The 22,629-nt window shown below is 42.6% G+C and overlaps 3 protein-coding genes across 3 annotated transcripts; 2 read left to right on the forward strand and 1 right to left on the reverse strand.

Annotated features, from left to right (window-relative positions):
• Positions 1-2,418: 2,418 nt before the first annotated feature.
• Positions 2,419-7,596, forward strand: LOC311041907 (uncharacterized protein; the record flags this gene model as incomplete). Its single annotated transcript, XM_084052390.1, has 6 exons — positions 2,419-2,481; positions 2,624-2,719; positions 3,046-3,138; positions 4,872-4,940; positions 6,183-6,266; positions 7,314-7,596. 6 exons carry the CDS (start codon positions 2,419-2,421, stop codon positions 7,440-7,442), a joined length of 534 nt encoding a protein of 177 aa, XP_083908516.1. The 3' UTR covers positions 7,443-7,596.
• Positions 7,597-10,822: 3,226 nt separating this feature from the next.
• LOC311041908 (sialoadhesin-like) lies at positions 10,823-14,005 on the reverse strand (the record flags this gene model as incomplete). Its single annotated transcript, XM_084052391.1, has 5 exons — positions 10,823-10,998; positions 11,609-11,770; positions 12,535-12,795; positions 13,009-13,302; positions 13,975-14,005. 5 exons carry the CDS (start codon positions 14,003-14,005, stop codon positions 10,961-10,963), a joined length of 786 nt encoding a protein of 261 aa, XP_083908517.1. The 3' UTR covers positions 10,823-10,960.
• A 2,147-nt stretch (positions 14,006-16,152) lies between these two features.
• LOC311041574 (butyrophilin-like protein 10) lies at positions 16,153-22,000 on the forward strand. The gene is made up of 6 exons (XM_084051997.1): positions 16,153-16,263; positions 19,218-19,257; positions 20,305-20,646; positions 20,844-20,885; positions 21,100-21,182; positions 21,914-22,000. Exons 1-5 carry the CDS (start codon positions 16,216-16,218, stop codon positions 21,156-21,158), a joined length of 531 nt encoding a protein of 176 aa, XP_083908123.1. The 5' UTR covers positions 16,153-16,215; the 3' UTR covers positions 21,159-21,182; positions 21,914-22,000.
• The last annotated feature ends 629 nt before the right edge of the window (positions 22,001-22,629 follow it).

Here is a 22,629-nt window from a genome sequence, read left to right on the forward strand (position 1 = left end):
CTGCCAATGATTACCAGATGACAAAGACAAACAGACCTTTAGAGGAATGCTGTGTTTAATCACTCCAAACAAGTCCAAAAGTTACTGCACATGAACGTGAAAGATACTGTATCAGCTGATGTGTTAGTGAGGATGAGAAACACACGTTCCCTTTCATTTTAACCCATTCAATCTGTGTCATTTTAAGATTTCTTTGGCTATTAAAACATTGCAGATTAGCAATTTTATAGCTAATTTAAGACTTTAATCTCTAGTCTGGACAGATAGCTGAATTATTTTTGTTTTAATATCTCAACCCCAGATGGATGAGCCCTCAATTATCACTGGGATATCGATCCTCTACGCTGTGGGCATCATCACCTTACTGTTGTGCATCATCGGTCTGTATGGCGTCTGCAAAGAGAGGAAATGGCCTCTCATACTAGTAAGTGTCACAAACATGCACCTTTTCTCTCTTTCGGCCAAACCAGTTGACACTATAGGGTTGGGATCCTTTAGGATTTCAACGATTCCGGTTCCTCAGCGGTACGGCCCATCTCAACGGTCTGATTCCATAGCGGTTTCCTTTAACGATTCCTATATTTAAAGGGAAAGACCACTTTGGTAGAGGTTTGGGTTGTGTAGTTACCTTGCCATGATGTAACTCCAAAGGTGGACAAGAAATTACAAATAATTGCTCCATTGATTAGAAATTGATAATTCAAAATATGCTCCTCATTGACATTGTACAGTGAAACAGCTCTCAAAGTCACTCCTTCAGCCCGTAAACGAACACAAACAAAGCTGATTAAAAACAGTACTGGGTTTGGTGATGCTCTATATCGTCTGAATCAGCTTTGTTTGTGTTCGTTTACGGGCTGAAAGAGTGACTTTGAGAGCTGTTTCACCTTACAATGTAAGTCAATGAAGAGCATATTTAGAATGATCAATTTCTAATGAATGGAGTAATTATTTTTTATTTCTTGTCCACCTTTGGAGTTACATCATGACAAGGTAACCACACAACCCAAACCTCTACCAAAGTGGTCTTGCCCTTTAAAGAAATCTATACAATGTTTCCCTTCAATATCATTTAGGATGAAAACAATTTCAATCATAATATACATTATTGCATACTTATTGTTGTAGTGGTTCTCAAAGTGAAGTCCAGGGACCCTCTGTACACTTGAGGGGGTTCCAAATTGACCTTTACAGATCTGTAACACTGAGAGTGTACAAATGGGTCCATTTGGTTCCATTTGTACACTTTCAGAGTCATGGTGGTCCTTGAAATTCAAACGTTAGAGAACCACCAGTATTGTAATTGTATATCAAACGTGAAGTCCACACAACCAGCTCTGAGAGAAACCGGTTCCGGAAACGGTTCCAAATGTGACGGAACCGAATGCCAACCCTAGTTGACACAACGTGGTTCTGTTGCCTCGGCCTGTTATACATTGATAGGCTCTATGCACAGCAGCCATTTTGGAGAAAAATTGGGCCTCTTCTTAATTCCTTCACGGGTGTTACCAATGATACTAATGAAGGCTCTGTTCCATTCTGGTCAAACAGAGTCAGGGTGCTGATATTGTGCCTGTTGGCTCACTAGAAATACTAGTGGGTCTCAAAGTGTGGTCCAGGGACCCTCATGGTTCCTTCAGAGGGTGTAACTCTGAGAGTGTACAAATGGAACCAAATGGACCCTCCCGGGTCCATGGTTCCATTTGTGTCCATGGTCCATAGTGTCATTGGTAACACCTGTGAAGGAAGCAAGGAAGGAGCCCAATTTCTGTCCAATATGGCTGCTGTGCATAGAGCCTATTGACTGAAGCCAGAGCCTACATACAGTATGGGTTTATAAATGGTAAATGGTGCATTTATATAGCGCTTTTATCGAAAGCGCTTTACATTGATTGTGCATTACATTCACCCATTCACACACACTCACACACCGATGGCGGAGGAAACCATGCAAGGCACCAACCTGCTCATCGGGAGCAATTAGGGGTTCAATGTCTTGCTCAAGGACACTTTGACACTAACCCTGGTGGAGCCCGGGATCGAACTGGGAACCTTACAACATGATTATAACATGATTATGATGGATCTTGGCACGCAAAGATCCATCTTCACTCTGGTGTCACTAATTTAAGGCATGTCAGATGGGGCAATGTCTGTGCCGATGTGTGTATGTGTGATATTTGTGTACATTTTGTGCAGTATAATTTAATATATGTATAAACAAAATGTACTGTTAGGTCTGTTTTTGAAGTTCACTTCCGTTTCCGTGATGTGCACGTGTGTGTGTGTGTGTGTGTGTGTGTGTGTGTGTGTGTGTGTGTGTGTGTGTGTGTGTGTGTGTGTGTGTGTGTGTGTGTGTGTGTGTGTGTGTGTGTGTGTGTGTGTGTGTGTGCGTGTGTGATTTAGTTCACAGTCGGAATGACCCTGATCAGTTCCATCTTGTTTGTGGACTTCCTGATAGAGATGCCGGCTCGACACACGGTACTGTTCACATTGTTACACACACATGCATACACACGCACGCACGTACGCACGCACGCACGCACACACTCACGCACGCACGCACGCACGCATACATGCATACATGCATACATAAATGTTTTTTTTTTTTTTTTCTCTGCAGGCTGTAGAGGGCATCAACCTGTTGAGTCAGGCCCTAACACCGCTCAGCAATGCCAGCAGTGGTGGAAAAACCATATTGTACAATGCACAGGACTATGTAGGTTGTCATATCTTTATGTAGACGTACAGTATGTTTCTGTTCCTGGGTGTGTGTGTGAGTGGGTGGGTGGGTGCGTGCGTGCGTGTGTGTGTGTGTGTGTGGGGGGGGGGTCTGATTTGATTGGATTATTTGATCGGATAGAAATCTTGTGTCTATGTTCCATCTTTCTTTCTCTCTTTCTTTCTTTCTTTCCATAGTGGCTGCACAATTGACGATATTGATGCCGTAAAAATAATAAAAAGGTAATATAATGGCGCATAGGCTATACCAGCCAAACTGATATATGGGTGGGACTGTCTGCTCTGTCCCTGTGTGTCTTCCAGTTGGGCTGCTGTGGACTGGAGAGGGGCCACGAGGACTGGGGCTACGACATCCCCGAGTCCTGCCTCTGCACCAAGAAGCCCCTGAGTGAATGTGTGAGTAGTAGTTTAGTTTATTTGAAGAGTTTTAGCATACAGTTGAAACCTTAATGAGGATTAGGGATTAGGGCTCAAGACAACCAAAGTAATGGCAGTTAACACGGAGGACAGTGGAGTCGGTGCTGCTGTATGGGGCCGAGGCATGGACGCTCACAGCACAACAGGAAGGGTCCTGGATGGAGTCTACACAGGAATGCTATGAATGTCACTTGGTGACTTGGTCACATGAGAGGACCACATCAGAAACGTGGACCTCTAATAAGAGGCGCACCTCCTATGTAGACGCACAGTGGCGTGACAGCGGAGCTAACAACACTGCAGAGCTCAAGACTCTGGTATTAGACAGGAGAGTATGGAGGGCAGCGATTCAGAAGTCCCGAGTTGGTGTTGGCTAGACTGCACTCGACTCATGTACAATAAATAAACAAATTTACAATTTAAGCAGTTAGCAGACGCTCTTTATTCAGAGCAACTTAAAGTAGCTTGTAGATCTGCTCTTTTTCGGCTTTAGGCTTACGGCGCCAATCATTGCGAAAATGGCATTCATAAAATTGCCGTCCTAAAATGTTGATGTCTGTATAGTAATAAAAACCTGTGTGTGTGTGTGTGTGTGTGTGTGTGTGTGTGTGTGTGTGTTTGTGTTACTATACTTGCGAGGACCAAGTGTACTAGAATTTGAAGAAATATACATTGTGAGGACCGTTTTCCTGGTCCTCACAAGACAAATGGTTGTTAGTTAAACATTTTTTTTTAGAGAGATACGTTTACAATTAGAAAAACATTCAGGTCAGGATTAGACATTTAGAGGTTAGGTTTAGGGATTGGAATTAGAGTTCAACATGATTTATACTTAGTTGCGCGCCAGTGTCATGCACCGTAGCAGATCTATAAGCTCACAACGCGTCGCAGCGCGGCGTTCAGGCGACGCGTTGTGATCTTATAGATCTGCTGTTTTTCGGCTTTAGGCTTACGGTTAAAATGGCAATTATTATTTTTAAATGGCATTCATAACACGGCTGTCCTAACGTGTTGATGTCCTCTCAAGTATAGTAATACAAACGTGTGTGTGTGTGTGTGTGTGTGTGTGTGTGTGTGTGTGTGTGTGTGTGTGTGTGTGTGTGTGTGTGTGTGTGCGTGCGTGTGTGTGAATGAAATGTTATTTTGTCCAATCTGTATGCCATAAATTGTAAATTATAAATACAATATAACTTTGGGGTGGTTGTATTTGGTCTCCCTGCTCTTCTATTGAGACATGTAGATCCTGTGTCTAGGTTGGACACGACCTTTGACACCATCCTGTTTCTGGTTTGACACAAATTTTGACCTGAAGGTTTCTCCCCTGAGCAAGCAGGCACATGGGCACTCGCAGGCTCTACAGTATATTAGCTCAGTGGTAAACATTTCATCACCGGGTTGAAATTCGGGGTAGAACAGGAAAGTCACATAGTGCAGCATTAACAAACTGACAAGTGCTTCCGGCAAGTTCAGAGACATGTACAGAAAAAAATGATATCAATAATAAATACATTTACACAACATGCTAGACATGCTAAAATAGCAAAACAACAAACAACTGTACATGGAACTCAGGGAAGGCAGGCTATGTAATGTTTACTAATGTTTTCTTTCTTTCTTTCTTTCTTTCTTTCTTTCTTTCTTTCTTTCTTTCTTTCTTTCTTTCTTTCTTTCTTTCTGTCTTATACCTTCCTTCCTTCTCATGCTTGTTGCAGGTGCCGGCCCCTAAGAACAGCAGTCTATATGAGCAGAGCACTGGTGTGAGCGTCATGATTTATAAGGAGGTACAATACAATAGGACACACAGTTTTATAAGATACTGGGTTTTTCATTATGATGCATAATTATGATGCATAATTAAGCTACACAAATTGTCCAATAGGTGGAGACATACTTCACATGTTATCAGAATCTAGTCATATACTGTATGTGTAGCCATGTCAATTGTTTAAGAACATTATTGGTTAACTTGGATACCTCACCCCAAAAAAAAATCCTATCAATTGCTCACCCCATGAAGCCTTGAATTCATGATTTGATGGGAATGTCCCTGAATTCAAGCAGTGGCTTCAGTTCAGCAAAAGCTAAGGTATGGCAAGGTTAGGGTTCCCAACTCCCAGAGATTAAAATATTGTGGGAGTCAAACCCCCCAAAAACCCCGAAATGCATATTAGAAAACTATGCATTATACCTATAACACAATACAAACACAATGGTCTTACACCTGGATTAGGCTACTATTCATAATCTTTTTTTTAATTTTTGTTATATAAAATGTGTAAAAATCTTTAGAAAATAGCAGATCTACAAGATCACAATGTGTCACATCGCGACGCATTGTGAGCTTGTAGATCGGCTATTTTCAAATGGCTGAATATATAGGGCTGAAGTGGTTACTTCATGTTTTGTAATAATAATGGAGTAACAAGTACTCTGAGATGTAGTGGAATAGAAGTAAAAGTATTGAAAATAGTAAATACTGAATAAAGCAATACCTCAAAATTGCACCTAAGTACAGTACTTGAGTACATGTATTTAGTTACTTTACACCACTGCCCTCAAGTGACATAAATGTAGACAGTGTCCATTCACTGACCACAACCATTGAGTCAGGTGATTCAATTGCTTTTGTAGTGGCATTTTGCAGATTTAGCTCAACCTTCCCAAAGTCAACAAAACACTGATACGCCATATAAGACATTTCGGTAACTCTTTACTTAAAGGTCAGGTCTATAATGCATTATAAGCACATTATCATGCACCATAATGTGCCTATAACACACCATAACACTTGTTATTAATGTTTATAATCATGTTTGACAACTTATACAATTTTATAACGTATTATAAGTGCTGGTCATAATGCATTATAAAGCTCAGTGGTGTGGCTATTCTGATTGCAGACCCTGGACTAGGGGTCCATTACTTTGTGACATCCACCGTCCGTCCGTCCGTCCGTCCGTCCGCCCGCCCACTAGGCAATTTTAATATAAGATAAAGTGTCAATGTAATTTTGTCTTTTTCAGCCATGCATTCCGATGATTATGTCCGCAGTGACACAGGCCATTGATATACTGATTGCAACATCACTGGGACTCATGCTGCTCTGGGTAGGAATCTGTCTGTCTGTCTGTCTGTCTGTCTGTCTGTCTGTCTGTCTGTCTGTCTGTCTGTCTGTCTGTCTGTCTGTCTGTCTGTCTGTCTGTCTCTCTTTCAGATACATCTCATTCTGTATCTAGTGCTCAGACTTGCTCTCTCTCTCTCTCTCTCTCTCTCTCTCTCTCTCTCTCTCTCTCTCTCTCTCTCTCTCTCTCTCTCTCTCTCTCTCTCTCTCTCCTGTTATCTCCACACTAGGAAGGATTTGTGTTGTATCAATAGTATTTTTCACAAGTCACTAATGCCAGTTCCTGTCCAATAAAATATGTTTGATTGTATCACAAGTCTTCAGTCTTGATGCGAAATAGGTGAGCTCAAAAGATATGAGCTACTTGAACAGAGTCTTTCCGTTTCCAAATAAAGGACAATTCCTTGTTTCAAGGGACGGTTGGCAACCCTAACTGTAACTCTGACTCTCTCTCTGTCTCTTCTAGATGTTGGACTCAGGGCTGGGTGTTACCATAATGTAAATGTCTTTCTCTGTCTCTTCTGGCAACCCGTTCTCACTCCCAAGGCGTCACATTTTGCCGCTCTGTCAGTAGTCCTGAAACGTCAAGTTTTGACATGATGGGACACCACGGTGATGTCGCATGTTGACAAAGCTATGCCTAAACCTAACCCTAACCTCACAAAATATACCTCAGCCTAACCCTAACCCTAACCACACAAAAACTGTGCCGAGAGAGACAAAAAAAAAGTCGAGAGAAAAAGAAGTCTCACCCACAGTGGAACTCAATCACGGGAGGTTGCAATTATTAGCTATAAGCACTGCTACCAGGTTAGCCACCTTAATTGGCAGCTGGCCAATCCCTTGATTCGAGTAGTATTTGAAGCTCTAATACGTGCATTGTAGTTTTTGCAGTCCTATAGTGACGCATTAGGGAGTGAAAATGACAGAGCAGCAATAACTGACGCCTACAGTATCTGTGAGAATGTGTTGCTAGATGGTTGACTCAGGACTGTATTGACATCATGTAACTCTGTCTCTCTGTCTCTTCTAGATGGTGGACTCAGGGCTGGGTATTGCCATCCTCTGTCAGATGGGGAAGAAGCTAGATTTTCCTACAGTGGTCTACAGTACAGAGGCCGCCACAGCACATTACTCTTCACTTATAGAGGCTGCAGACTAGGGCTGCAACCATCAAACTATTATCTTATCGATTAATCCAATCATCAAGAAGCGTGTTTATTTTCTTTTAATATATCATCAGTCATCCACTTCCAGTGTTATTTTATACTTCACAGCACAACAGTGTTGTGCAAAAACTGTGGAAATAGCAGATCTACAAGCTCACGGCAGTCACCGTTAAAAATAACTACTGTATTACGTTTTTAAAAGTATTAATCGTGTCTAGTTTAACCGTTGTCAGGGGAGAAACTCCAATGGAGTTATGTTATTTTCAATATATAATGACATTTAAAAAAAAAACTGTTTATTTTTGCACTTCAGTTACATATTAATCGGAACAAAATGCATTTTTTCTCATTTTAGTTTTTATTTCTTCATTGCACTATACCTTTATTGTTTTTGTGCAACATTTATTTTCTTTATGTGATATTGTTATTGTTGTTGGTGTATTTGTTATTGTACATTTGCACAGCAATATTTGTTGTCTGTATTTTATCCTTCCTATTAGGAGCAGTGGGCACAATTAAAACCCATCCTAAGTATTAGGAACAGTGGACATGATTAATACCCATCCTAACTATTAGGAACAGTGGGCACAATTAAAACCCATCCTAACTATTAGGAGGAGGAGTTGCTAGTAAACAGCAGGGGAGGAGCCTACAGGGGATAAGTGTCTTGCTCAGGGACACGTACACTGGGCAGACCGTGGGGCGAACCAGCAACTTCTCTTTACCAGTCAGACTCAGGTGTGGAGAACCAAATAAACAGCACACTAAACAAGAGAAGTGCAGTCCTGAATGACATACAGAGACATGACTGAATGGTGCTTACTGCTTATATGTGCTACGGGATGCTCTGGGCCCAGGTGAATCCCATAAGCGCTGATGATCGGTCGATCGGTGCCGGAGATTAGCTGCTCACAGACAGAAACAAACAGACAAACAGACCAACAGGGACAAAAACATAATCATTGACCTTTGGCTGTCCAGCCTGGCAGAGATAACCAGGTGGAGTAAGAGGGGATTTACAGACATTTAAACTATACGTACCTATTCACTTTAAGCTGTCTTCCTGCAAGGTGGTTGACATTAGTGGGGAATCCGTGAGATCATTAGCTGTACAAAAAAAGTGGCTTAACTGTGCAACATGTCAAATTGTTTTCTATTGCCATTAAAGAGGACAAGCCTGCCTTACACGCAGTAGAACTGGATCTGGGTAGAGTCGATTTGGTTAAATCCTTGATGATGGCTCTGTCATCATTGTCATTGGTGTCACACACAGAATAAAAAGCCATTATCATCAACAAAAGGGAAAGAGTAACAGTGTTCAGGCTGAAAGGAAGTGAAAAAACAGTCATTTGAGGTAATTGTTTTCTGTTCAACCACATTCCGTCTAATGTACTCATGTCAGTGTAGAGAAGCCCGATGTTTAGGTGACATCACCCATCATCACATCCTCATAACTTGGAAGGGGGTTTACAGAAGGTGGCTTTTGACACTATACTCAACCACCATGTGACAGCTAATAGAGTGTGGCACACATCAGCTACATTCAACTACACCATGGGGTCTAGTCTAATCTTCAATGTTTTTTCCAGCCAAGGACCCCTCAGCTGAGAGAAAGATGAAGCAGGGACCCCCACTATGTTGTATAAAATTGTGTTGCAGATTAAACATTTTCCCTGCCAGTGTGAAGCCTAACATTCTGTTCATATGCTGTTTGTACAAGTTGTAATAAATGCAGTGAGTATCTTTTGACCATAGTATCCTTGACTATAGATTTAAAATAGTGGAAGAGGAAACATCTGAGAATGTCTCAAGTTCTATATAAGATAAGAATATTATTTGATAACTTTACAATGGTTCCTGAATTCATGCGGAAAAATTAAAATAGACAATCTACAAGTTCACGTGTCGCATCGTAACGCGTGGTGTATAGATCGGCCACTTTTGTGTGACACTCTTGTAGGGCATAAATCGGAGAAAAAAAGTTTAAATATGGAGATAACAGGTTTCTGATTGTGAGCTTAGAGAATGTTTCTTCTGTATCATCTAACCACAAGAGTTATTTTTTGTTCATATGTGATGTTGTGGTTTTGTTGATGTTACTTCCTGTCCTTTTCTGACTAACATTACACCTACACAGTTACGAAGAAGCACTCACTTTTTTTTTAGGTCTGTATTCAAAAGCACAAAAGTGATGCCATCAAATTATGCTTAAAGTTTGAAATTATGCTCACTTTTTGTCCAAATCTTTTCTAATAGCCAAATTATAAAATAGGGATTGAGTGGCTCTGTATGTTTTGTATTGATAATTTAAATCTGAAAAGTAACTTGTAACTAAAGCTATCAAATCATTGTAGCGTATAGTCATACAAATAGATTGTAGTAGAGTAGAAGAAGTATAAATAAAGCATTGAAAAATTGAGTAAAGTAAAAGTACCTCAAACTTACTACTGTCTACTTGAATAAATGTACAACTTTCCACCACTGGAATTATGTATTTCATGAACAGAGAAGGTTGCTTACAAATAGCTTTATTAAAACACTATTCACATTATGCAAGTAATAGAAAAATAAAGATCTATCTAGTATCTATAGCTACCTATCTTATGATGATTAATAATGCTGAATGTTTACAGACAGGAGTAAAGATTTCCTGTACATTTTGGCACAGACTTAAGTGTGCACACACGCACGCCGGACGCACGCGCACGTACACACACACACACACACACACACACACACACACACACACACAGACACGCACGCACGCACGCACGCACGCACGCACGCACGCACGCACGCAGACATACAAACGCACACACACACACACACATACACACACACACACACACACACACACACACACACACACACACACACACACACACACACACACACACACACACACACACACACACACACACACACACGCAGACATACAAACGCACACACACACACACACACACACACACACACACACACACACACACACACACACACACACACACACACACACACACACACACACACACACACACACACACACACACACACACACACACACACCACTGTAGCTTCCTTCCTTCCCTCTATTCTCGCACCTAGCAAAGCAAATGTAAATTTTTCACACATTTTGACCAAAGTCGACACAACATTACAGTCTTAACACATTTACAGTATTTACAGTATGTATTTCATTATAATACAATTAATATACGCTCCTATACCACCAACCTTACAGGTAAACAATAACAAATAACCTCTTATGATTCCCCATAGGAGTGTGTGTGTGTGTGTGTGTGTGTGTTGTGTGTGTGTGTGTGTGTGTGTGTGTGTGTGTGTGTGTGTGTGTGTGTGTGTGTGTGTGTGTGTGTGTGTGTGTGTGTGTGTGTGTGTGTGTGTGTGCGTGTGTGCGTGTGCGTGTGCATGTGCATGTGATTTCCAAGCTGCACGTCTACACGTCTACATGCAGTCGTGTGCATGCTGAACTATCACCTTCAACACTTCTGATTGGCTACACGGCTACCTCCATCCTCTCTGCACTGGCTGTAGCTGTAGTAGGAGAGAGAGAGAGAGAGAGAGAGAGAGAGAGAGAGAGAGAGAGAGAGAGAGAGAGAGAGAGAGTGTTGATAATATAGCTATAGTGGTGGCTATATTAGACTCACTTCATTAAGCAAAGCTGCGCTTTGGAGACGTATAGCATATTTTATCATGTGTATTTATTATTTTGAGAATCATAGTCAAGTTAATCCCCATGCACGTTTGCATATACTGTAGGATTATGAGCACAACAATATTAGGCTATAATCAAGAAGATAATAGCCGAAAGGGATCCTATATCCAAACAGGCTGACATTGTTAATAGCTTGATAGCTTGAAAGTGGCCTCCTGTTCGGGCTATAACAGGCCCACGTGAATAATCTGGGGCAGAGGTTCTGAATTGGCATCCAGCGAGTGTGTGTGCACAGTTTCGCTGCGATCAAGCCAATGGTGCCGGAGATTAGCTGTCCACAGACGGACGGACTGACGTACGGACGGACGGACAGACAGGGTGCAAAAAATACTCTCTCTCGCCGTGCCTTTCGGCTTGGCGGAGACAATAAAACATGAGCTCCTGGACACAGGTTAAGGTGTGTGTTTGTACTGTACATGTGTCTCTTACCTCTAGCTCTGTCTCTGTATATGGATACCACCAGGATGGTGGACACCAGGTAGGGAATGAAGGCCACTAGATGAAGGACCAGTCCAGGCAGAGGCATGAGGCGGGCTGCGGATGATGGAGGCGCTGAGGAAGTGGATGTTGCAGTTGGAGAAACTGCTATAACTGCAGAGAAGAAAGACAACATCTCTTAAAGGCCGCGCACACAAAGAATGATAATTACAATGATGGTGAGCATCTATACTGATGAAAGATAAGGTTCTGTCAACAGTAGTGTGAAGCATGCACCGCATGCTCCAAAATAGTTATTGGTGACTTGTTACTGCTGTATCTAACAAACAAACAAACAAATAAACTTGTTATTCATTCACTTGTTACCCCCATGCAGAGACCCTATCATGTCCCAACATGATGTGTTGAACGTGAGTTACTGGTATGATAAACATGACTTGTTGAACACTGTGTGAATATGGATGGGGTTTTGTCTGAATGTCAGGGTTTATGTAGTTCATCAAATCGCTCTGAAAGTGATCCCTTCTGATATTGTTTGTTATAGTTGTGATATGGATCATTCACTTGAGTTAGAGCGTGTATGTAGGTATGCATGTATGTATGTATGTATGTATGTATGTATGTATGTATGTATGTATGTATGTATGTATGTATGTATGTATGTATGTATGTATGTATGTATGTATGTATGTATGTATGTATGTATGTATGTATGTATGTATGTATGTATGTATGCATGCATGCATGTATGTATGTATGTATGTATGTATGTATGTATGTATGTATGTATGTATTTATACATAATATAGAATTATTGAAGATTATTGAAGATTATAACATTTCAAATCTAAAAGCGTCATTCACAGCTGTCCCACCTCATGTTAAACATGGACCTATAGACCAGTGTTTCATCTCACCTCTCACATCCATCCAGCTCTCTGGTGACTCTCCGATGTCGGAGATGTTACACTTGTAGAATCCTTCATCAGACTTGGAGACATGGTGGATGGTCAGCTGTCCTGTAGACTCAGTGCTGACGAGGAGTCCGTCTTTATAGAAATCAGCTGGGAGGCCAGAGGATGGATTATCAGTTGTCTCGTCTCTGTACCGGCAGTGCAGAGTGACATCACTTCCCTCTGTCACAGGAAGTGCAGGGCTGTCCAGGATCACGTCACCGTCTGGGGAAGAAGAGGAACAGATACCAGAATATAAAATGATTTGTTGTTCTGGTTCAGCCTTGGACAACGCTGTGTCTGAGCTGGGTCATGTTCTTTTAAAAACACATGCACGCACGCACGCACGCACGCACGCACGCACGCACGCACGCACGCACGCACGCACGCACGCACACACACACACACACACACACACACACACACACACGTCCTTACCAGTGACAGTGAGGTTAACAGCCGGGCTCCTTCTCTCTCCACACTCACACCAGTACGCTCCGCTGTCTGATGGGTAGACTGTTCCGATGAAACAGGAGGAGGAGAGACCTCCTCCCTGTCTGAAGGAGCAGATGTTCAGGCCCTCTCTCCTCCATCTCCTCCTCTTGGAGGCGCGCCTCCTCACCCCCCACCCAGCGTAAGAGCTGTTCCTCTCGGGCTGCACCTGCTCACAGCTCAGAGACACAGACTCATATTGAAAGAACTGAGCTCTGTCTGGACTGATTCTGAGAGATGCTGTAGCGAGGGGGGGGGGGGCAGAGAAAAAGAGTATACAGGAAGAGAGGTCGACAGGGAGAGGAAGAGAGAAAGAAAGAAATACGTTCTTTAAAATGTAAAATGGAAACATTTCATAATGCACACATACGTACACGCACACACAAACAAACACACACACGCACGCACGCACGCGCGCGCGCACGCACGCACGCGCACACACACACACACACACACACACACACACACACACACACACACACACACACACACACACACACACACAGACACTTCATCAGACTTGTTAACATTGCTCACTGCTGGTCAGAGAAAATAGTTTGCTGAGATAAAGGATGATACTGCAAACTAACTTGTTATGGAACCATGGACCTGGTTCCAAAAATAAACATTCTTTAGCAGCACTTGGAAGAAAATTCATATTGAACAGAAATGAATCTTCACCTTTTTCTTTATACTCTATTATTCTCTATTATCTGTCTGTTTCAGTCTTTTTGCTTTCTTTTGTCGTTACCTACTTTTAATCTGGACCCTTTCGCCAAACATGAAACAAAATGTTCATTATAACTAAAGTTTGTCTGATTGACCTCTATCTTGTTTGAATAAAGTCACATTCTAACTCAGCTCCATAAAGTACAACACAGTGATGTTAGTGTCACATCACAGACAACTCACCTAGCAGCAGGCAGAGTGATGTTAACTCCATCCTGTCTAACTGCGTAATGACACATTAACAGTCCACACCACTGCCTTTATGCGCCTGAGACCTTCATGACCACTAGTTGGTGCACTAACACCAAACCACACACAGAAAAGAACTAGAAGCAGCTATATGTTTCAGGAGACAACCATAATTCAAGGGTGTTTGGTGGGGAAGCACTGAGCAGAGATACATGAAGACAATAAAATGTACACAAATCATACACTATTGCAATCTTGCTGCTACCTTTAAGTGCCCATGTGCAACACTGGTTGTTTTTTTTATGAATAGATCACTCCTTGGGCTAGCTCCTGCTATATTGTAGCATACATACTGTATGTAGAAACCAAAGTCAATATGGCCTGCGTTCTCACAATACCTTGCAGGTGTTGGTACAGTACCATTAGTTAGAGGGGAACTATACATAGGGAATTCCAATTATGCTGCCCCTTCTTCCTGGCATAGTGCACAGATGTAAATTGTCAGAACTGATTATTGGCATTGCTACAAAAATGATTTTAACCAATTTTATTTTATTTAGAGAAGCCAATACTTTTTACCCATTTTACCCCCACATTTAGTCATTGTGCCAATTACCTCTCCTCACTCTATGTTGCCAATGCTGTTGCACCCTACTGGCTCACCTTCGAGGAGGGCCCACTGGGAGGACGTAGCGCCTCCCACCCTCCGTACTAGTCCTCATGTTCAACAATGAACATTAGCTGACAAGCGCTGCCCCCACCCATAGAACTGCCCTAACCCACCAGGGATCATTCACTGTGTGTGTGTGTGTGTGTGTGTGTGTGTGTGCGTGCGTGCGTGCGTGCGTGCGTGCGTGCGTGCGTGCGTGCGTGCGTGCGTGCGTGCGTGCGAATAGGGAATGGCATCATATAGTTGAGTAGATTGAGTACAGAAATATATGTGGTTAATGGAAACACATAAGGTCACCTAAGTTCAACGTCAAGTTTGACATTTTCTACATTTCCACTCGTGTGATGTAACCATAGAGTTATAATATATCTAGGGCGGATTGCCCTGCCCCCAGCTATTCATTTCTATGAAAGTGCTCAGTGGCGTTTGGAAGCACCCGGAAGTCTGCCGGAAGTAGACATATTGGGTCGGTATTGAGTTGTTTAGAGTGGCCATAGAGTTATGAGTCTGCAGTTCTAGCTTTGGCCACTGGGGTGGCGCCTTCAGTGTTTCACATCCAGGCCCCTGGATGTACAGGAACCCTTATCTCACTCACTCACTCACTCACTCACTCACTCACTCACTCACTCACTCACTCACTCACTCACTCACTCACTCACTCACTCACTCACTCACTCACAGTGACTCACTCACTCACTCACTCACTCACTCACTCACTCACTCACTCACTCACTCAATCACTCACACGCTCCCTCCCTCCATTTCTGTTTCTGTTGGACACATTATCAGTGATGAAAACAGGGTCAAAACCCACCACTTCAGACTAAACCCACCATTTCAGACTCACACCTAATTCTAATCCCCTTTTTGCTTAGTTTTTAGCCTTTTAACTAGTTATGCTCTTAATAAAGTTGTTTTTGTTTGTTCTGTTTTTGTAAAGCGATTTTGAGTACTGAGAAAAACGCTATACAAATTGGATATATTGCAGGGTGTTTAGTCCTCACCTGGGCGACCCAGCCAGGGGTGATCGGGTGAGCGTCCCTGGCATGTGTCCAATGGATCCCTCCATGGATCCCATGCAGCCCGCCTCAATCGGCTCACAGTGGGCCCTCCAACCATTGGCTCTACAGGCCTCTACCAGCTCGAGGTATTTGCTTTGAACAGTCAGATGTTAAGACCAAACCTGCATGTCCTGAGTGACATCCTTGCAATGTGTTTTGACAACCACTTTCAGCTGCAAGTCATGAGCTGAGGCTAGCAGGCCAGTTGAGACCTTGTGCTCGGAATGAGTTTTTTCCACTGCCCTGACGAAGGCTATGTTGTGCCTGTTCTTACTTTCCAGCAGATGGTGCTCTTTGCATCCATACCTGAACCCATTGAAATACAACTTCCTGCCCATCAGATGGGATTGCAGCTATTGGCTGCAGGCCCTCATCCAATGGGCACCGGCCTAGAAACACATGTATTCAGCTCCATGCTCTCTCCTCGCAGTCAGTCCTTGCCCGCTGGGACAGGAGGATTACAAACTTCAGCAGCTATTTCCCATCCCATCCATCAGAAGACCAATGTTCAAAGACTACCTCTGGATATTTGCAATATTTGCATTCCTTTCGGTAAGTTTCAGCTGGTTTCATATAATTGCATCCCATCACTTTCCCTGCTGAATCCCACACCACATGGAGGAAGATTACTTGGTTTAATTGTTAGCCTACTACAGATGTTGAACACAGGAAGATAGTGAGCGGCGGAGGAGCGGGGAATCATGCTCATAATGAGCGTGGATCATATGAGCATGTGTGAGAAACGCTGAGATGAATTCAAACTTGGCAAGAGAGGCACCGCATTACTGGGACATGGGAAGGGAATAAGGGATGATGTCATTCATCCATTTAAAGGTAGGGTAAGTGATATGTTTTGGTTAAAACAAAAAGTGTTTTGTTAAAGCTCTATATTATGATAATCATCAGTAATCATTGCTATAGGTCGTTTTTTTTTTCAGTAACAGGGCCCTGTCTCTCCTGCTCTTTAATAAACAGAAAAAATCTTCAGGTAGGTGACAACATTTCTGCCAATCAGGAGAGAGTACCCATTTATCAGCTTCATTTTGATAGTGATCCAGTTCCAATTTTGTCTCCTCTTTGTGTCATCACTTCCAATTTCACTTGTTTAATCTGTATCCTGACTGAGTTCTCTATCCTGATTGGATAAAACTGGTATCCCGACCTGTTTAAAAAAGAGCTGAAGAGACATGGAGACTCCTGTTACTGAACAAACACTCAAGCAATAGCAATAACAATGAGTATGAGTATATAGAGCTATATTTGACACATATTTTGACCAAAAAAAATCACTTATTCTACCTTTAAGTTATTATTATTATTTGCAATAGAACTGCTAGTGATGAAGACAGCTATAGAAGGAATCGATTATCTGTACGTGTGCTAGGTCTACTGCCTTTTCAGACTGTCAGGGAGGGGGGAGGGGTGTTGTGGTAAAGTGCATTTAATCTGTGAGACTATTTGCCCTTATTGAGATGAATGAAAGAGCTCAGGCATGGCTTCTACTTGGTTACTTTATTAAGGAAAATAAGGAGGTAACATCACATGGCAGCTTCGGCAGGAAAGAGACAGAGTTAAACACAGCATTGATATTTATACCCTGTTTTCTATAGAATTGTGCACGAGGCGTGTGTGTTGAGATCTAGATGTCCAAACAGTGTGTATCCTATGTGTGTGTATGGGCATGGGAGGATGCACTTCAGTGTGCACGTAGGTGCGTGTCTTACAAATACTAAAACGGTGTGTAAATGTGTGTGTGCTAAATTAACTTTAGGTGGGTGTGTGTGAGTCCATTGTACATAAGTTAGATAAGACAATGTAGTGGTCAACTAAGGTCAGAAGGTCCATGAGAGCTGGACCCCATGGACACCCCATGGAATGTGTCCTTTATTCCTGGTGAAAAGGCTTTAAGGTTCCTGCACTAATCTGGAATCTCTACCTACTCAGCTAATATCAGTTATAAGGCTGACCAGAGTAGGCCTTCATTAATAATGTGCATGGTTACATTGTAGTGTAAGTGCATTACAATATGGATACTGGTATATTAGTATACTGGTATATGTTTATGTATGGATACATGTATGTAAGTACAAAACCATGTGTTGCCCTAGATCACTGTTAGTCATTGACCATAGGAGCATCCAGTGTGTGGCATCCTGTGGGGGATGTGTGTTTCTAGATCTGTTCTTTGTGTGGTTCAAGTCAGGCCATGTGAGTCCTTATGTGTGTTCATCTTAAATATTGCTAGAACTATGCTATTTCAATATACTACAGTGTCAAAGAAGAGTAAGGTAGCCGCCTTCGCTCCTTCCATTGCTTGCCAGCCTGCTGAGATTCACTCCACAGAACACCACGCCATCGAGCGAAGCCCTTTTCCCCGGGGAGTTGGACTGCCTCCCAAGCTCAGACAGCATACTGTACAGCTGGGAGACAAAAAGAAGCTGGATGATATCCAGCCTGGATTATTTCTCAGACCGCAGCAGGCAGCAGGGGAGGATGGCGGGTGCAGGCAGAGCTAGATGCAAACCGCAACTGGGAGCCTGACAAATCACAGCAGACGGGAGGGGAAGGATAGGAGAGAGTTTGTAATGAAAGTAGCCACAGGAGAGGAATGAATAACATATAGCTGGCTAAATGGACACATGATTTATCACGTGTGTATTCTAATGATGGTCTCACTCTCAATCAACATCACATTGGACCACAAGTGGTAGATAGCTTAATTCCTCTCACAGTGTGTATTAATGAACACCTTTGCCAAACTCAGTGTCTGTCTTCATTCTATAAGAAAAGAGAATACAATATGATCAAAAATAGCCTATAGTCAATTCATTCACATTTAGTTTAATGCAATTTTTTCACCATTCAACTTGATCATTAGACACATTTTATTAATTCCCAGCCCTGATGTAAAGGTTTGATTAGACAGACTAAACAGTTTCCTTGTTTTTTTAGCTTGCGAGGATGAGTGCTTTAGAAGCACACAACCAGGGAGCTCCTCTGAGAAGGACGCAACAATTCAATGTCTGCCTGTGCTGACATGGGAGGGCAACCTGCACGTCTGTCACCAGAGGGTTTCGTCTGACATCCAGCCCTCAAGGTCTGTGCCCGGTCGGTCGGCTTGCTGTGCCTATGCCAGCCTGAGATGCAGGCGATCAACGGCATCTGCTCCACTATGTCCCAGCGACCTTGCATCTCCTCCTCCCTGTCCTCACTACCCTGCCACACCGAAGGTCCCACCCCCTGTCATCCCGAGGCCTGTGGTCCTGAGTGGTGCCCCTGGTGTCTGAGGTGCGTCTATGGCGGTCCCTCTAGCCAGAGTGGTTGCAGGTGGCAGGGTGTGTGAGTGGCCTGGAGGGACATCTGGGAGCCGTCCCTTTGGGGGGGGGGGGTTTAGTTTGATCACTCTGTGAAGGTGTACTTTTATTAAAACGTTTTATTAAGTAAAGTTTGGTTCAACTTCAACTCTTGGTTTCCTCTGTGTTTCTTCCTTTTTTTTTTTTTTACAGACTGCCAGGAAGATCAAAGGGGAGAACAGTGAAAATGAAGGTAAGTGTTCTATCTAAAGTATCTAATTAAAATGTTTTTAATATTTCTTATCAATTGCAACAGGGAATATGTGACCATTTGTCAATGACAATAATATAAACTCCCCCCTGTCAGGTGACAAGAAGGTCAGTTGGCTCTCATGCATTGAAGGAGGCATGAGCTCGGCTCTGGGCTCCGTAGGCTGGCGGGGGGAGTGTAGCGCCCAGGATCACTTGGATAATTGGCACTGGGTGAAAAAGGGTTACAAAATCGTGGGGGAAAAAAATAGGCAAATGCCTTGTTAACGGACTGTGGTGCTCTCAGATGGTCAGGGAGGGCATTCCACAGCCGAGGAGCAGCTGAGCAGAAGGCCCGGTCCCCTATAGTGCAGAGCCTCGTCATAGGGGGTTTCAGTGTGGCGGAATATCCAGAGCGGAGGGAGCGGGGGGAGATCGGTGGTTTGGGGAGTTCCTTTAGATATAATATATAATATATAATATATAATATATAATATATAATATATGATATATATAATAGGAGGGAGCATTGCTGAATAGATCGAAGTAGTTTTATGTTTTTGCCATTTAGGGGGTGTTGTGGGTGATATTATAAAATAGAATTGAACTTTCCCCTTTCGCCCCTTTTCCCCAGTATATACTCCCTGGAAGAAAAAAAATGGATGCAATATGTAGAATTTACATAATTTTAAAAGTGTTTTAAGTTCTAAAAAGTTGAATGCTTTCAAAAAGTATAAAAACATATGTGAAACTTGTGCTCAAGAGATTGTGGCACGATTTTGGTCCAGTGGTTTGCAGGGTTGGCTCTGGTCGCACAGACAGGATCTTATAGATGACTAGCCATCTATAGATCCATGCCATAAAAAGATACTTCTTTATCAGCCATAATCTACAGTAGTATACTGTATGTGCCAAATCTACCAGAGCACCCTATAGTGGCAGTATTCCAATTATGTCTTTTAAAAGATCTTTAACTCTGACTTTTGATTGACATTCGGCTATGATTTACTCATTAATTAACTGTATCAATCCATTGTTTGTTTTGCACTAGGAGATACAGTTGTCACGTCAATAGTCGGTGATGAAGTCATTCTCCCCTGTCTCCTGACACCGGTAAAAGGAAACGAGGTGACGGTGGAATGGTCCAAGGAGACGGTCCAGCTGAAACCAAATATTATCTACCTTTACCAGGGGGGACAGGGGGTGAATGACGATATGCAAAACACCAACTACACCAGCAGGACAAAGTTCGTCGGAGCGCGGGAGAAAGGAAACTTTTCACTAAAGCTTCGAGAGGTGGAGCTCTACGATGACGGCCGTTACCAATGTTACATCATCTCCTACTGCCAGACGTGCCAGAAGAGCCGGGAGAAAGCCTTCATTCAACTTCATGGTAATCAATGTAGCATTCACATTGAATGACCACTTTGAGACATGGAAATTAGGAAGATGGATATTATGCATAGTAGATGTAGGTGTACAGTAGTAAGAGTAACTAACTATAGGTGTAGGACAGAGCTGAGGCTCTGTCCTACACCTGATGTCTACACCTGATGTCTCAGTTTCATTTTCCCCAACCTATTTTTGCAGTCTCTCTGGCGGGTCGGACCAAGACAGGGATTAATGTCCCAAGTAAGTATAACTAATCTAACAATCACTTAGAGCAGGACCATCAAGGTTACAGTTTCTATAAAAAAAAGTTCAAATTCCTGTATCATTTTCTGTTGGTGTCATTGGGGAATAGTTATTTTTTTGAAAATACCGTGTATAGTTATATTAATTTCACTTGCATCTGATGGTGTTGGAGTTTGTTTCTTTTTCTTTCTTTTTTCTGTTTTTTTTTTAGATGACCGTACACTATGTACCATCTTCATCGGACTAGCCATTGTAGTGTCATTTGGATAAGCACAAAAAGGAAAAACACAACTGGTAAGTTGACAATGTTTTAATAACTATGGTGTTCTTTTACTTACTGTATACAATCCCTGTCTGTGCAATGCATCTATCACAGAGGGGAGAGAGTGTGTGTTGTGGTGTTTCCAACAACTGCACACCACACCTCCTGCTAAAGTGAGAGAAGGAAAGGGGGCATGATAGAGTCAAACTACAAGATTTGCTAATGAAGTTGTGGTCAGTGTGTTATTCTTTTTACCACCCTCATCCTGACAAGACCCGGTGAAGACGCGCTGTGATTGGCCAGTAGTCGCTGTAATTGCTAGTTCTTCCTTGTGTCCAACTTCCTCCTGGCATTGTGTGCAACTATGCCTAAACCTATCCTCAAATTCTAACACACTGACTTATCAAAGTTGCTGCTTGAGCTGGGTTTTCTATGTTATTTGAACCTGGCCACTCACGCCTCCTTTGTGGTAGAAAGGGGGCGGGTCCCTTTCTTTCTGAAAGCCAATCAAAGGCAGGTAGGTTGTATCTAAGGGTGAGTCTTGCCAGAATGAGGGTTGAAAACGCGGTCAACTTAAATTCTGAAATTCTACCCTCTGCTTATCTCAGCCACTCCCCTTTTGCAATCACCTCCGTATTCACTGACCCTGCCTCCACCTGTGATCACCATCATTTATAAATGCACCTGTTTGCTTGACTTACCTATTTATTCTGTTTCACCCCCCACCCTCCCTTCCTCTGTCTCTTCCTCTTCCTCCCTCTAGGAACACATGGACCCATGATGACCTTTTTCTTCCTGACCAGAACTACAAAGGGACTAATTTATTTTTTAATAAATGACTGAAACTTAAGTAGAGGTGTGGTCTCTTACTCGTGAATAGTTGTTTATTTTCATGCATCCAGAATCTCTCTCTCTGTCAGCTCTGGTAGGATCAGGCAAAGACCCGTTAAAGGAGTTGCTCACCCCGAAAATGACATATTTTTCTATGAATAACACACACCATGAAGCCTTGAATTCCAATAATACCAATAATTCGATGACTGGGTCATTGGTCAGTAGGAGACTCAGCAGGAGACCTAATTGAGCCTCTGCCGGTCATCAAATTATTGGTATAGGAATGTGACAAAAACTAAAAAATCTCCATGAATTCAAGGCTTCATGTTGGGTGTGCAATTAATAGAAAATAAATGAAAAAGGTTTCACAAAGTGACAGAAGGCGCACACATCCTGTCCTGCTGGGCGGGTGCTGGATCAAAAATTCAACATGAAAAAACTATAAAATCCGCACACCAGAATGCTGCTCCCATCGTGGGTATTTCTTTATTGGTAACGTTTTGAGCCGGGAGGCTCTTCCTGAGACCTAGATTTTATTGTTTTTTGATTGATAGAAAATACGTCGTTTTTTGGGTGAACTACTCCTTTAAGGTCAGTTTCGCGGGGGCTGCTTCGGACCAGGTCTAATTATCATCTGGTCCATTT

Source organism: Gymnoscopelus microlampas, assembly GCF_963454915.1.
Source record: "Gymnoscopelus microlampas genome assembly, chromosome: 3".
Classification (NCBI taxonomy): domain Eukaryota; kingdom Metazoa; phylum Chordata; class Actinopteri; order Myctophiformes; family Myctophidae; genus Gymnoscopelus; species Gymnoscopelus microlampas.

Bases quoted from the DNA above. Each gene is read 5' to 3' on its own strand.
- LOC311041574 (XM_084051997.1), top strand. From the start codon at position 16,216: ATGTTCAAAGACTACCTCTGGATATTTGCAATATTTGCATTCCTTTCG. The intron at 20,647-20,843 runs GTAATCAATGTA...CTATTTTTGCAG, and splicing joins AGCCTTCATTCAACTTCATG to TCTCTCTGGCGGGTCGGACC. The intron at 20,886-21,099 runs GTAAGTATAACT...TTTTTTTTTTAG, and splicing joins GACAGGGATTAATGTCCCAA to ATGACCGTACACTATGTACC.